We start from the raw sequence: 17945 nt of genomic DNA on the forward strand, positions 1-17945 counted from the left end.
TAGTATTTTAATTATTTTTATATATAATTATAGTCTTAATATTATTATATTATTAAATATAATAAAAAGTTTATTTATAAAGATATATAGCTATATTATTTCTTTTATAGCTTATATCTATTTAATATATTTAGCTTTAGTAAATAATAATATAATTATTAATTAATATTTTAAATTTTAATTAATTATTTTACTTTTAATATTAAAAATATATTTAAATATTAAATATTATATTTTAATATTATTAGCTTAATTTAAGTTTATTTATTTTATAATATTAATAAGAAGTCTTAAGTAATAGAGTTTAAAGTATATTATTCTTTTAAAATATCTTAAGATCTTCTTAATTATTATTATATAAAATAATCCTAGGTTATTTATAAAGTAATTATAAAGTAATATATTAAATATAATATTTAATTTAGTCTTAAGTATTATATATATAAATAATCTAATTACTTTAATATATTATATTTTATTATCTTAAGATATAATAAAGTCTTTATTAAATAGTTTAAAATAAACCTTTAAATTAATTAAGACTTAAACTATTAAATAGTTTTTATTTTAAGGTTTATAAGGATTTTCTTAATATATCTTTCTTATAAAAAGAATAGTTTATATTTATATTATAATTAAATAATAAATATTTTAAAATAATAATTATATAGTTTAAGGTTTATTATTTAGAATTATTTAAATAAAGCCTTTTTAATATTATTAATATTAAACTTTAATAGTTTAATAATAAATAAGTTATTAATATAAATAGCTATAATAATATTATTTTAAATAAAGACTTTTATATTTATATATAATAATATAAATCTAAAGAAAATAAAGAACTTAGATAATATTTTATATTAAATATAAAGTAATTATTTTAATCTATATAATACCTTTTTAAGATAATATTTTCTATTTAACTTATTATTAAAGCCTTCTAGTTATTTAATTTAAATTTTTTCTTTAATATTATTATAAAAAAAATAATCTTAATATTTATTTATTTTACCTTAAGGTTAAAAATAATAATAATTATAAAGATAAGTTTATAATTTATAGATTTTATAATTAATATAAAGGTCTTATAGTAATTAATACTATATTATTATTTAAAGCCTTAAATAATAAAATAGGCCTTATAATATAATATATTTCTATTTATATTATATTTCTATTTATAAACTTATTTCCTTTATAAAGATTATATATTTACTAGTAAATATATAAGGTATTATATTTTATTATTATTTAATAACTTTATCTTACTTCTTATTACTTTTATTTACTTATTTTAATATATACTTTATATTACTTATTTATATATCTTTAGTTTAATAATATTTACCTTTTAAGTAAATAATAATAAATATATAAATATTATTTTAATAAGAAGGTTAATTTTATTATCTTTAATATCTTAATTAGTATTAAATATATAGTTTATATTATATATATTTTAATATAGTAAATAAAGTTCTAATTAATTTTAAATAATATCTTAAGGTATATAATAAATATTAATTAATCTAAGTCTTTATAAAAAAGTAATAGTAATTAAGTTATATATAGAAATATATATATCTTAGTCTTATATATTATATTTAATTATATTTAAATTACTTATATTAAAATTATTTATATATAAATTATCTATATATATATTAAAGAAAATTATATATAGAATACTTATATATATTATACTTATATATATTATACTTATATATAATTATTAAGGTATATACTAAGGTAATAATAATAATATATTATTTAAAATAAATTATATTCTTAACTATATATTTATAGATTAATAAATAATATATAAATTTAAGTTTTTTTTCTTATCTTATAATTCTATAAAGTTAATATTATTAATAATAAAGATATTATTATTATTATCTAAGAGAATATAGTTATAACTTCCTTAATAGCTAAAGAAATAATAATAAATACTTTTTTCCTTTAGCTTTTTTTATTAATTTAATAAGAAAAATATATATTTATAAGAATTTAAAATATAAAAATATCTAAGGTTTAACTTATTATTATTTTATACTTTATATAATATTATCTTTATACTTAAGATTAAGTTAATATTATATAGATAATTAATTATCTTAAGAATATATAGTTATTATTTTTTATTTAATTCTAAGTTTTTTAATATTAAGTTAAGTTTCTTTATAAAGATATAATTCTAGACTTTAATTAATCTATTTTATTAATATTATTCTATTACTATATAAAGAATTTTAATTTTAAGGTTATTATAGAATAATTAAAGTAAATAAAATATATTCTTTTTCTTATAATTAAAGTAAAAGTATTAAATAACCTATATTTAAGTCTTAAGGTTATAAATTAGCTTATAAAAATATATCTTAAGTTTTAATTTTTATTTAATTAAGAAAATCTATATTATACTTATATAATTATAAATAAAAATAGCTTAATAATATTCTCTATTAATACCTATTAAAAGCAAAAGATTAATAATATCTATATATAGGCTTTTTAATAGTTATATCCTTTTTTAATTAATTATATATATCTTATTTTATATATCTTTATCTTATAGTATAATATATAAGTATATCTTTCTTTAATAAGATAAATACTTAATAATATATATTTAAAGTATTTAATATTTAATTTATTAAAATAAGTAAAATATTTATATTATAATTAAAGATTAAGATTATTAATCTAGAAACTAGTTAAAGTAATATCTATTTAGCTATTATCCTTATTAATAATATAAATATTATATTATTTAATTATAATAAGAATAATTTAATTATAATATATTATAATAGCGTTTCTTTCTTTAAATATTATAATAGCTTTATCTTTATTAAAGGCAGAGATAAAGATAAAGTTAATATATATATTTAATATATAAAAATATTATTAAAATAATAAAGGTTTAATATTCTTAAGTTTAAATTTATATATACTTTATCCTTTTAATATAATTTATATATTTATAATTTATATATATAATTAAGCTTTTATTAACCCTGCTCTTAAGTGTTCTAGCTAGTAGGCAAGCTAGCTACTAAGGTAGGGGAAATTTAAGGCTATTTTTAAGTAGGGAAAATTATCCTAGCGAATTAAAACCTTCCTTAATATAGTAAGATATATAGTAGTAGCCCCTTAAAAACCCTCCCTAGGATTATCTCTATAGGTATAGCCTAATTAGGTTAAACTAGCTTAGCTAATTAAATTAATTAAGAGCCTTTTTTCTCTTTTAATAGCTAGTAAATTAGAAGTCATAGGATTTAAACCTACTACCTTTAGCTCAGAGGATAAGCTATTAGCTAAGCCTAATAACTACTAACCGCTAGACCACTGACCCCTATATTTATAATTCTATTAATAGGATTATTATTATATATATTTAATAATATAAATTTATTATATTAATAGAATATATATAAAGAGGTATTACTATTAATAATATAAATCTATTAAAGTATTTATATTATCTTAAATAGAGTTAATTAAGATTATAATAAAGTAATATTATTTTATAATTAAATCTAGCTAAAGTATTTAATAATAAGTTTATTAATATTAAGATTATATAGTTTAATATAGGCTAAGTAAAAGTATATAATTATAGCTAATTTATTTTAATTAGTATTCTTATTATTTTATTTTTATTAAAATTAAACTCTCTTTATTCTATAGAAATTAAAGTTACTTAATCTCTTCTTAAGCTTTAAATAGAGGAAAAAATATTATTTATTTAAATAATCTAATACTTTATAATATATATAGTAATAGTTATTTTATAAGTATATATATTTAAGTTAATAAATAAGAAACTATTTAGCTATAAAGGCAATTAAGTTTAATTTAAATTATTATTATATTAAATATTCCTCTTATTAAGCTTTTAATATAGCTATTTTAAAAGTAATAATAATAAATTCTATATTATTTTAGTTTTATTATAAGATAAAATAGTATTATTAAAAAAAGTTTTTATAGAAACCTTAGTAATTAAAACTAAGTTTATTAAAGAACTTTTAAATAAAGAAAAAGATTATTAATATAATATATTTTATATAGTAATTAGAATTATTTTTAAAGTTTATAAGCTTATTTAAAGTAATTAATAATATTAATATAATTACTAAGTATAAGTTATTAAAGTTTTATATTAAGTTTTTAAAAGACTATATTATCTTATAATATATAATTTTATTTAAAAGTTTTAAATAAATTAAATATATTATTTTCTATTTTAAGAATAAAAGAATATAAAATAAAGCTAAGTCTATTTTTAATATTATTATAAATCTTACTTTATTTATATTTTTATTTTTATATATAAGATATATTAATTATATTAATTATATTTTTATTTTCTTCTTTAATTAATTTCTTAATTAATTTAAAACTATTTTTTATAGTTATAAGGAGGTATTTATAGCTTATTATTTTAATTTAATTTATTATCTTAAGTTTTTATTAAAATATATAACTTATAGTAAATAAAGCTATAAGCTTGAAAATTTAATAATAATATAATAGTATTAATAGTAGTAAAAGCAGTAATACTATAGGGCTTAATATAAGTCTAAACCTTATATAAGAATATAAGCTTTAAATAGATAATAAAAAATTCTCTCTTTCTTATAATATAATAATAAAAATAAGGAAATTATTAATATTAATATTTAAAGCTAATATAATATATAAGTTATTCTAATTAACTGCTTATATAATAATAGCTAATTATTAATAGTCTATATAAATATATCTTATTAAGTAGGCTTTAATTCTATAAATAATAGCCTTAAGGCCTTAGCCTATAGAAATAGTAATTAATATAATAATAAAGAAAAATTAATTATTATACTAGCTAATAATAAAGAATAAGCTAAAGATTTATACTAATTAATCTTTAATTAAAAAGAGCTTAAAAATACTAAAGTTAATAGTATATATAGTAATAAGCTTAATATTATATTAATTTAATTTAATTATTAAGTTTTAGTCTTTTTATATCTTATTAAATTAGATTATATTAACTAGGTTTTATAGAAAGAAAAGTAATTTAATACCTTATATTAAAAGCTAGATTAAGAGATTAAACTATTAATATAAAAAGGAGTATTTCTAGAGATAATATAGTTAAGTAATTATATACTCTAGATTATAAACCTAGAGATAATTATTTATACTATAAAGATATTTAAACTATTTAATAATCTATAATAAATAATTAGCTATCTATTTAGTTATAATAGCTAAAATAATAAAGTTAATTAAAATTATTAGAATTTTAAAATATTAATTTTTTATATAATTATTTTAAATTTAATAAGAAGTTTTAAGCTTAATTAAAGGCTTCTTCTAAGGATTAATAAATATTATATAAATATATTATATAATAACTATTTAAGTAAATATAAATAATATACCTTATAATAAGCAGAGTCTTAATAAGTAGTTTTAACTATAAATCTTAAGTTTTTATATTATCTATTAATTTAATATTTCTAATTTAAAAACTAATAAGATTTCTATTAATTTAATAATTCTTAAGTTTAATATATTAATATAATTTAATAGCTAAATATTAATTTAATTTAAAGATATTTTTAAATTTAAAATAAATAATAAAAAGTTTAACTTTTAATAGGTTATTTAATATAAAGGTAAAATATTTTATTTTATAAAGGGGATTTATATAGTAAAAGAGTTATTTTTTAAGAAAAAGTAATATATTTTTTTACTATATATCTATATATTTCTATATTAATATAAATATCCTATTTAATATATTAAATATATTATCTTTTTCTAATTAATTAAATATATTTTTTTATAGATTATTATCTATTAAGCTAGTTTAAAATATATCTTTTAATATATCTTTTTATAAGGTATTATTAAATATATTAATTCTAGCTTCTAGTCTTTAAATATTTATTAAGCTTATAATTAAAAGTATATCTTTATTTATTATATATTTAAATATAATTATAAATAATATATATAATAATAATAATTAATAAATATTATTTAATATTAATAATATATTAAAGGTATTATATTTATAGGCTTTTTTAATAGCTTAAATTAAAATAAAAAATTACTTTTTATTTATTATAGGCTAAGTCTAGCGATATAGGTAAACAGGGAATACTTTAAGTGTAATAGGTTCTATTGCTATAGATAGGCACTATAGGCAGGTTAGGCTCTATTAATAAGATATAGCTTAAAGAGCTATATTTAAGATTTAACTGGCAATTTAATTAAGATTATAGTAATAATACTATTACTATATAATTTAATCTACTTATAGCTCTAGGGTAAATTAATTTAACTTTAAGCTATAATAATACCTCCTTCTTTAGTATTAAGCTTTATTAAGATAGGCTATTATAGTCTAGGCTTATTAAAGTATTTCTTATAGAAGTTTACTATAATCTCTATAGAATTCTTTATATAAGTAGTAAAAACTTTTATTAAATCTATATATTTAGCCTATTTTATAGTATATTTTAGCCTAAAGTAGCCTCTTTAGCCTTATTTATCTTATTAAGAATTTATAATATCTTTAATTTCTTACTTTTTTACTTTTTTAGTTTCTATTAGTAATAATAAGTCTATATTTTAATTAGGCAGTAAATTAATAGTAGCTAGCTTTAATAGGCTTATATAAAATATAGAGTATATCTTTATATTAGTAAGTAATTCTAGTTAATAGGTATATAAAGAGATAACCTTATTAATCTTTAATAAGCTAATATTCTTCTAGTCTAGTTTCTTTTATAGCCTAAGGGTCTTAATATTCTTAGTATTTAGTTATATTAAGTCCTCTACTTAATATTATTAGGTAAGTTATTTATATTAGTTTACTTAGGCTTTATAATAGGCTTATATAGTAATACTTTCTAATCTTAAGTACTTTAAGATATTATTTATTATTTTTATAAATTATTCTATATCTTTAGTAGCTAGGGTTTTTTTAACTATAATTATAGGTTTAAAGCCTATTTATAAATAGAATCTATAGTTTATAAAGAATAAAGATATATTAATAGTTTTAGATTTTAAGGAGTTTATTATAAACTTAGCTAAAGAGAGCTATTAATTCTAGTTATTCTATAAGTATAATATATAGGCTTATAAATATTATTTTAATATAGTATTTAAGTATTTAATCTATCTATTAGTCTTAAGGTAATAAGTAATAAATAATAGTAAACTAATTAATAGTTATTTAATAAGCTTTTATTAGAATTTTACTATAAATTAGAGTCCCTAGTCTAATATTATAGTCTATAGAAGCCTATATAGCTTTTATACTTTCTTTAAGTAATAATAAGCTATATCTTTAATATTATAAATTTCTTTATATATAATAATATATCTTATCTTAGTTAAATAATAAGCTATAATTAAGATAATATTATTTCTTTTATTAGGTAATAAATATATAATAAAATCTATTAATATATATTACTAGGCTTATTTAAGGATAAGTAAGGGTTTTAATATACTTTACTTTACTTCTTAAGCTAAATTAGCTTTTTAATATATATAGTAGTTTTTAATTTATTATTTAATATAGGCTAATATTCTAGGCTAATAATAATCCTAAGAAAGTAAATTATAAGTATAAGTATAACCTAGGTATCTTACTATAAGGTATTTATAGTAAGCTTTTAATAAGATAGTCTTAAGGGCATTATAGCTTAAGATATAAATATAGTCTTAATATAATAGTTATTCCTAAATAATCTTATACTTTATAAGTATAATCTTTAAGTATTATAATATATTAATCCTAAGGGCTTATAGTATTAACTATAGATCTTTATTAATTTAATATCCTTTATTTAGTAAGTAATTAATTTCTTCTAGTAGCTTTATTAAGAATAATAGCTTTTTAAGTATTAATATAAGTTAGTTTTATTATAATAAGTAGTAAATATAGACTCTCTAGACTTATAGTAATAAAAGTTATTAATTCTCTTTCTTTAGTACTACCTAGCTTTAATATACTAAGTGCTTATTTCCCTCTTTAAGGAAGTCTTTTAATCTCTTAATTAAGGTATTAAGTTTAATTCCCTATTTCCTAGGTTAATATATAATCTAGAAATTAAATTAAAATAAAAACTTAGACTAATAGGCTTATTATTAATTAAATAACTTTATTATTATAAAGTACTTTAAATTTTTATAATCTATAATTACTTTTATTAATAAGAGTATTCTCTTTAGTTTAAATCTTTATTCTTTAAAGTAGTAAATAATAGCTATAAGTTCTTTATTATAGATCTTATAGTTATATTCTATAAATATATACTTCTTAAAGAAAAAGGCTATTAAGTATAGCTTTTTATTATTATTATATTATAATAGTATATTAATAAATATATAATTAAAAGTATCTATCTTTAGGATTATATCCTTTATTTAATTAAAGAGGTATAAGATTAATACTAATATAAAGGCTTTCTTTAAGTCTTAAAAAGCCTTTTTATAGGTTTTATTTTAAATAAATAGTATATCTTTTTTTATTAAGTAGTTTAATAGGGCTATAAGCTTAGAGAAGTTATAAATAAACCTTCTATAGAAGTTTATAAATCCTATAAAAGCTTATATATTTATTAAATAGGTTAAGGTTTATTAATTCTTAATAGTTTTAATCTTTATAGAGTCTATTTAAATACTATCTTATCTTATAATAAGGCTTAAGAACTTAGTTTTTATAATTATAAATTTATATTTAACTAGGTTTATAAATAACTTAATAGCTTTTAGTTTTTTAAATATTATTTTTAATTACTTAATATATTCTTCTTAAGTCTAGCTATAAATTAAGATATTATCTAGGTATATAATATAAAATATATCTAGGTATTCCCTTAGTATATTATTAATATACTACTAAAAGGTTATAAAGGCTTTTATTAAGCTAAATAGTATAATTAGTAACTTATATAATCTAAATTAAATATAGAATACTATTAAGTACTTCTAGCCTTCTTTAATATGCAGATTATTAAAGGCTAATATAATATTAATATAGAAAAAGTATTTTATATTAAATAGGTTATTTAGGGATTCTTTAATTAAAGGGAATAAATAATAGTCTTTAATTATAATATTATTTAAGGCTTAATAATCTATATAGAAGTATAAACTACTGCTAAGTTTTTTAATAAATAGTATTAAGGAGGCTATAGGTAATAAGCTTAAGCAGATAAATCCTTTATATAGATTTTTATTTAATTACTTTTATAGAGCTATTAGTTTATTCTAGGATATTCTATATAAAGGTCTAAATAGTAGTTTTTTTTCTAGGGTTAACTTAATATAGTAGTCTTTAGATTAATATAATAATAGCTTCTTTACTTTCTTAAGTAAGAAAATATCCTAGAACTCTTAAAGTTCTTTTAATAATATAAATACCTCTAGCTTAAGCTTAAGCAGATAGTCTAGTTACTTTAGAGTAATAGTAAAAAAGCAGTAATAGTCTTTCTAGCTATATATTTAAATAGTTTATAGAAAAACTAAGAAAATATCTTTTCTCTTTAAGGCTAATAAGATATTCCTTTTTATTTAATATATAAACTTCTTTAAAATAGTCTATAAAGCCTTAATCTTTATAGGCTTAATTAAGGTATTATAGAATTTTTAATAGTATAGGCTATTAAATATAAATATATAGGCTATAAAGCCTATCTATAGGTTATATTACTTTAGCTAAAGTATTCCTAGGATAATAAAGTAGCTAGCTAGCTAGGTTATATAGAAGATTATATTCTTCTGCTTATAATTAATAATATAAAGTTTAATATAAATATAATAAATAACTTTCTTACTTTTAATAGATTACTTATTAAATACTTTAATTTTAAAGGTTCTCTTTAAGGGTTTAAACTTTAAGTTCTAAAACTTAATCTAGCTTTTATTAATAAACTTTTTTCTTTTTACTTTACTATTAATTATAATATAAAATAGAATTAATTCTTTTCTAGCTATATTAAGGCTAATAAATAATATTATTAAGTTTAAATATTAATTATTTTTATTTTTAATTAGGATTTTATAAATAAAGGCAATAAATAATTTAATCTTTAATATAATAAATATAAAGAAAAAAGCTTAATACTAATTTAAAATAGGCTTACTTTATTTTTTTAATATCCTTAAGAGTATTTAAATTAATAAGAACTAGTATAACTAGATATAAATAAATATAAAAATAAGGGCTAGCTAGTATAATTAGGGCTATAAGTAAAAGTAACTTAATAAAGCCTAGTTAGATATATATTAAGTTTAAGATAATTATAGAGATAGTAGTTAGCTAAACTATAATAGAAATACTAATTATTTTTCTATTATTAATTAAGGTAATTATAGTAATATTAATTACTAAGGTCTATAGGTTTTCTAGCTAGTTAGTAGTTTTTAGGGAGGCTTTTCTTTTTATAAGGTAATAAAGACTTCTTTTAAAGTATTTAAAGGTATTCCTTTAATAATATATTTATTTTTTATAATATAGGCTATAGCTTTACTATAAAGTAATATTATTAGTTTTTTAATTCTTATAGAAAGGTAATTAGATTATAATATTTATAGCTAGGCAGTAGGTTATATATAAGTATTCTATATAATTCTTAAGAAATAGCTTATTTTAATAAGGTAAAGAAGGCCTTTTTTAATATTTTTCCTTTTAATATAAGGCATTAGAATTTAATAAAGAAAATATTAAAATCCTTATAAGTCTAGTAAAAGCAGAATAATTTAATATAAGTATTATTAATCTAATTTAAGTCTTTAAAAGTATATTCTAGTAAATTAATAATATCCTAGTAGTTAAAGAATTAGTATTTATTAGCTTTAATATATAATAAGACTTATATATAGGTATATCCTTTAAGATAGCTAATTATATAGGATATTTAAGTAAAATATATTAGGAATTAATTATAATTAGCTTTTAATTTTAAATATATTTAAGAAATAAAATAGTATAAATTACTCTATTTACCCTTAAACTTATTAAAGTTAAATAATTATTTAATAAAATTAATTAATTTAATAAATTAAGAAAAAAGTAAAAGAATTATTCTTATAAGAGTTACTATATAAAGCTTAATAAGAGTATTAATCTTAGGGGATTTATAAATAGTAAATATAGTAGATTAAGTAGTATTAAGGGTATAATATTTAATAAAGTAGGCTTTAAAGATATTATTATTTTTTCTCTTTAAGGCCTTTTTATATTATTACTTAATATACTTAAGCTAGGCTTAAGTAAAGTTATACTTAATAGTAATTTATTATAAAGATTATTTAAGTCCTTAATATTTATCTTTTATATTCTAGGTCTTATTCTTTAGCTAAAATATATAGTTTTAAGTATTTTTAATATAAATATAAATATTCTAGAAGTATTTAAATTAATTATCTAGGTATTCTAGAGTATAATTATAAAATAATTTAATACTATTTAGTAAAAAGAGTAAAAATAAGTAAATAAATATTATATTTAGTATTTAATAGTTAAGAGCTATATAGTATTATAGGCTAAGTCTAGTAATATAAGTAAATAAGGAATACTTTAGGTATAATAGGTTCTATTACTATAGATAGGTATTATAAGTAGGTTAGGCTTTATTAATAAGATATAGCTTAAGGAGCTATATTTAAGATCTAATTAGCAGTCTAATTAAGATTATAGTAATAATACTATTGCTATATAATTTAATCTACTTATGGCTCTAGGGTAAGTTGGTCTGACTTTGAGCTATAATATTATTAAAATATTTAAAGATAATAATATAATAAATTAAATATCTTAAGTAAAAATAATAATTATATTTTATTATTATAAAAATATATTCTTTTTATAGTAATTAATTAAGTTATTACCTTTATTAAGTAAAAATATTATCCTTTTAGCTATTATATAAGCTTTTTTAATAGATTATTAATAAATAGTTTTATAAATATATTAATATAGTAAAATAAAATATATTAAGTCTTAATTAAAATAATTTAAAGTATAATAAAGATAAAAAGAAAATAATATATATATAAGACCTTAATTTATAGAACCTAGGCTTATAACCTATTATATAATAGTTACTTAAGTATATTAAGGTTAAAGAACTAGATATATAAGAGGAACCAGATGTATTATAAAGACTATTAATAGATTAGATAAATAAGGATCCGAGATCTCAACATGGAGATTATGTCACATACAATGTCACTTTATTAAAGTTGTCTTTGGTGCGAGGTTCATGCTGCGAAATAGGTTACTATAGTTAATAGCACCAAGAAAATATAATAGAGACAATCCCAACGGCTTAACTGGCTACTACTCATTATTATATCCTGCAATTTTATCTTCATAACACTGTCTTCTCCGTATTAGCATGAAAATAATATATTTGTATCAGTTGCCTACTGAAGTTTGTATCTCTTCATCAGCATTAGCGCGCCTGGGAGTGTTGTGTTATGAGTTTACAGTGTCTCGATTTATGTAAAATTCGTTTTAGTATAATAAATGCAGATATCACAGCGGTGCCGAACTCCAGTTTGCAGTGACGAGCATAACATTAACATTAATAAAGTTGAGTACTTGTTCTGTCGCAATAAATATTGAAGTAAGGGCACCAGCAACGTCTCAAGAAACCATTTCCAATCTCTCAGGTTTTGGTGTGTGAATTACCACAACACCGTCGTGACTTTCTGTGCTATTCCACTCCGTTGTTGGAGATCCTCTTCCAGATCCTCCCGAGACCCGATACCAGTTTGTCTCAGGGTCTCCGAGACACTCTCCGACTGTGACCGCTATAGAAAAGTTAGCCACGTGTTTCAACTTTTATTTGTCGTATTACCTCTTTTTCCGCTTCGTCGTGTTGCCTGGATGATGAGGGGGAGTATGTTCTCCACGGTGTTCTGATGGACATCATGCATGAGAACAATGGAGCCGCCATGGCTTAGGCCAGCGTTGTACGAGTCTAGAGAAGGTTCGGCACCGCCAAAAGACGAATAACGCCAATCGTTGGTGTCTATATCAGCAATCACTACTTTATACCCCAGCCGACCAAGTACTTGAAGTGTTCGGTCGCTGAAGCTAAAGTATGGGGGGCGCATGTACACAGGGTCCTTACCTATCATTTGATTGAATTCGTTACTCAATAATGCCATCTGCTGTTCGACATCATAGTCATTTAGGCCTGCGAGATCAGGGTGGCCGTAGCTGAGCGTACGTGTTAGAGCCGTGACATTGCATGTTTTGTTTGCTGTGCTGGTGCTTATACTTACGTGTGCGAAGCAACCTGGTGCCCTTCATTGATCATCCTGTCAACGGTGGATTGGTAATCCTGAATATTACCCAGGTTGTACCCATTGAGGAAGAACGTAGCCTGGAATCCAACTGAAGCAAGCTGATCGAGTACAGACTCTGTGTACACGAAAGGACCATCATCGAAAGTAAGCGCGACTGTTCCTGGCGTGGTGCAGCTGTAGATAGCAACGCCAGCCGACAAGGCCCTCTTCTTCGGATACGTTGGAACTGTCAGAGTTGTAGCCAGTTGGCCCATGGAAGCGAGAATGACTAAACCACGCATTGTGTAATTCAAATCAATAGAGAATAGAGTCTCGGTCAGTAAAAAAAGAAGAGAACAAGTGACAGAGATGGTTGTTGCAGATGAGGAAGAATTTGTCCTTTATTTGTTTATTATACCCATTTATATCCATCCTCAAACTCGGACTTGGTACAATAACAAAAATATCTTCGTCATCGTATATGCAAGGAGAAATGGTGAGAAGCCATTATTGATAAGGTTCTTGGGTTTCCAGAGCGACAGGAGCATTACGGAGGTTTTTTGCAGATGATGGCTGTTGTGGCTTGATGAAAATACCCAATAATCTTCCGGAATTATTATCGTGGTCTGTCAATAGTTCGCCGATGTCTGAGTCGAAACCGGGCGATAACAAGTCGATCATTGTCTCAACGCGTCCTTTCTGCGCCTTGGCAAAAAGCCGCCTTGCATTCAATCAGGTCGACGCTTGATCTGCAAGATTAACATGTCGCTCGTATTTTCAACCTTGAGCAAATAGAATATTCGCGCGTCAAGACGCGTCGAGTAAGCCAATTCGGGCCGATCCGGATTCTCTATGAGACATGCAAAGACCAGAATAACATCATGGCCCTGTTCTTAATATTTGAGTGTTTTTTTTATAACTGACCCTACCCTCCATACGTTATCTAGTAATTTCTTCAATGAGCCATGACCTGGAAAACCATGTAGGAAATTAATCACAAGCATGCTAGACTTGGTACTATAATTGATCTCTTAATATTTCCTAGAACTTCTTCGAGGAATAGAAAAGGCTGTTTACTACATGCAACATCATTTTGCTATTAAAGAAACCCGTCAGGCATCCGCGATCAAAAGCAGGGTTTGCCTAACTCAGAGTACCGATCCTCAAACTATTTGGCCACTGTCGCGTGTGTAGATGCGCTAGGCATATAGGTCTCTTTGTTAGATAGCCTCATCAGCCAATCATTAGTTAGGGCCTCATCACTTGCATAAGTACACTCAGACCTAGCCATCTTGTGCATAAATAATGCAAAATCCAACCTAATTGTGTCCATCACTGAAGACAAGACAGCAGACTTATCATAAGTCGGATGAAAAAAAAGGGAGCAAGTCGGCACATTGATAGCTTGAATTACCTTGTATTGGTCTAGACTACTGTCAAACTGCGCGGTTTAATCTAGTCATGCTACGTGGTATCATGAGAAATGCACCGTTTGGGTTAGATGTCCGTTGATCGTCACATCCCCCCTCTTAGGCTTGATAAGAAACCTGGAGACGCGGAGGACTTGCTGATAATTCTAGCAGGTGGAAAACCTCGGTGTATAGCTCCCCGCAATTCTCAATTCGATACTTAAACATCTGCATTGGATTTGATTCTCTGTCTTATTAGATCCCACCATTCTCCCGCCTTTACTGACCGAGCATTCTTTACACACCGCAACAGTCGCGATGCGCAAGTTTGCCTTGGTCCTTGCGGCCTTTGGCGTCTGCAACAGCTTGGCTATTTCCTCATACATCGATTCGTTATCAAACAATGCCAAAGAACTTTTCACCGAAAGTATGGACTGGATGGATACATATTACGATGGCAGAGCCGGTTACTTGTACGACTTTAGTGCAGCAGCAGCTCTTCGACATGAGACACGAAGTTCGGCGTGGTATGCCTTTGGACTATTGGCTCGGAACAAAGGACACGATGTTTCTGAAGCCGAGAAGATTATTCGAGGCATTATAAGTGGGCAGCATAAAAACCCTTCCGATGAATGGTAAAGCTTCCATACACCCGGAAAGAATATTATCAGCTCACAAAGATCAAGGTATGGCACATATCAAGTCACGCCTGAGGAGCCTTTGGTGGGATCAGCCACCTACCCTGCCAATATATACAACACATGGGATCCCAATTGGAGGGGGTTCATTGGAACCACTTTCATCATGGCTCTGGAGGAGTTTCCAAAGCTCATCAGCAAGTCGACACAGGAATTAATGCTTGAATCGCTTCACAATGCTACAAAGGGCGATGAATATCGTTTCGGTAACCTCGACCCCAAGAAGGATAACCTGTACCCATCCTATAGCAATCCAGTACGTCACTTGACATCGAGACATGCACATGCATTAACCATTAATCACAGGCCATCATGAGAGCTTTCATGTCGGGCTGGACTGGTCGACGTCTAAAAGAGTCCAACATGACGAGGAGTGGCGAGAGGTATGCTCAAGACATTATTGACCTTTTTAACCGTGCCAAAACTCTATCCGAGTTTAACTCGGGCACATACACTGGTGTCTCTTTGTACGGTCTCACATTATGGAGCAAGTATTTACCCAATGATTCAATTATGACAAAGAATGGACCCGACATGATTAAGCACACCTGGGAGGCAGTTGGGAATCTCTGGCATCCTGGAATGAAGAACATGGCTGGACCGTGGGACCGCTCATATGGATACGATATGAAACGCTATCTCAGTCTGATGGCTCTCTGGTTCTGGGCTCTCATTGGAAAAGAAAATTCCTCTCTCATCCAAAAGGTCAGATATCACAATGTCGATAAAATGTCTTCAGATACTAATGCAGAGTATTATAGCCACAAGTTATGTCACACATGGCCGACTATGCATGGGCACCTCTATTTGCCGCATTAGCCAAAAGTCATCAAAAACTGATCCCGAAACAAGTTCTTGCGGATCTTACGACTTTCAAGGGAGAGCACAACTTCACAGCCAGTACCTTCTACCCTCCTTTCGACACTGTTCCTCGAAATATTTCCACTTGGCTATCGAAGGATCTCACAATTGGTGCACAGTCCTACAAACAGATCTCTCTTGGTGGGCCTGCTCAAAGTCAAGAAGCCTACAACCCTGCTGTCATTCAATGGAACACAGGGAAAGAGGTCTCGTTTATTTCCGTAAGTTTCCAGACATAGTCGATCAGGAGCTACAGTACTAATTTGTGGAAAGCTGTACCCGAGTGAGACAGCCCTAGATGTCGAAGTCAACCCAGGTAAACTCCGTCTCTCATACCCACGGGGGAATTCAACCTCGGTTTTCACTTTGCTTGTTGGAACATTCAGAGATAAACCTACAATCAAAAGCTGGGACGATCTGCCCAACTTGCGGGTCAATGTCTCTGGCAACACCGATCCCAAATTTCAGTTGAGTTTCGGAGGTGCATTTGGTGGAAGCTCCCAGACTTTGAGGGATTTTGAACTTTGGAACTTTACCTATACTATGCCCAGGGGTTTCCAAGGCATACCAGCCTTAACTTTAGACTTGGAGATATCACTTTGATGCTGACATCTATTACAGAGTATTAGTAAAGACTTAAATACTTTTATTAGGTGATTTTTAAAGTATAAATCTTAAAGTATATATATAAAATTAATTTATAAAAAAATATAATTTTTAAATTTAAATATTAATATAAATTTAATTTAAAAATATATATTATAATTTATAAAATTAAAATTATAATAATTATTATAAAAATTTTTATTTTTTTTAAAAATTAATTATTAAATATTTTTTTATTAATATTAATATTAATAAAATTATTATATAAAATAATAAATTTTAAAGTTTTTATTAATTTTAATTATATATTAAATTAAAAAATTATTTATAAAAATTTAATTTTTATAATTAATTTTATTTTTAAAAAATATTTAATAAAATTATTTAATAATTTTATTTATTTTTAATATAATATTTTTATTAATATTTAAAATTAAAATATTATTAATATAAATAATAATTAAATTATTATTTTTATTATTTTTAATTATAATATTTTTAATTATATAATTAATTATTAAATTAATAAATTAAAATTTAAATTTTTATTATATAAAAAAAAAAATTTTAAAAGCTTTTTATAATATTTAAAAAAAAATAATATTAATATATTAAAAAATAAAATATTTTAAATAAAATTATTTTTTAATTTTTAAAATAATTTTTAATAAAAAGAATAAATTATTAATAATTTATAAAATATTTAATAAAAATAATATTATTAAAAAATTTATTAAATTAAAATTTATTATATTAAAAATCTTATAAAATTAAAAAATTAAAAAAAGTTTTAAAGAAAAAAAAAAAGCTTATAATTAATATTATAGCTTTTAATATAATAAAATTTAATATAATAGAGACTTAAATATATATATATATCTAGAATACTATCTAATGAATGCAGTAGTAACTCTTAGGAGTTAGAGCTGAGTTTTAAAAGTTCAAGTGTGCTGTACCATGCTAGCATGACTACTCGTTGGCTAGCCGGGAGGGGGTGCCAACTAAGCAAGCTTAGTTGGCCACAAAAGTATGAGACAAGGCGAAAAGTGTG

At 22.7% G+C, this 17945-nt stretch overlaps 2 protein-coding genes across 2 annotated transcripts; one reads left to right on the plus strand and one right to left on the minus strand.

The window, feature by feature from the left end:
* Nucleotides 1-12673: 12673 nt before the first annotated feature.
* FPOAC1_005928 (uncharacterized protein) lies at nucleotides 12674-13622 on the minus strand (the record flags this gene model as incomplete). The annotated part of the gene is made up of 3 exons (XM_044850439.1): nucleotides 12674-12840; nucleotides 12888-13252; nucleotides 13318-13622. The coding sequence occupies 3 exons, from the start codon at nucleotides 13620-13622 to the stop codon at nucleotides 12674-12676; spliced, it is 837 nt and encodes a 278-aa protein (XP_044709151.1).
* Nucleotides 13623-15047: 1425 nt separating this feature from the next.
* On the plus strand, nucleotides 15048-16917 carry FPOAC1_005929 (uncharacterized protein; the record flags this gene model as incomplete). Its single annotated transcript, XM_044850440.1, has 6 exons — nucleotides 15048-15364; nucleotides 15416-15683; nucleotides 15734-16132; nucleotides 16189-16509; nucleotides 16562-16604; nucleotides 16910-16917. 6 exons carry the CDS (start codon nucleotides 15048-15050, stop codon nucleotides 16915-16917), a joined length of 1356 nt encoding a protein of 451 aa, XP_044709152.1.
* Nucleotides 16918-17945: the final 1028 nt, after the last annotated feature.

This window comes from Fusarium poae, chromosome 2 (genome assembly GCF_019609905.1).
Source record: "Fusarium poae strain DAOMC 252244 chromosome 2, whole genome shotgun sequence".
Classification (NCBI taxonomy): Eukaryota; Fungi; Ascomycota; class Sordariomycetes; order Hypocreales; family Nectriaceae; genus Fusarium; species Fusarium poae.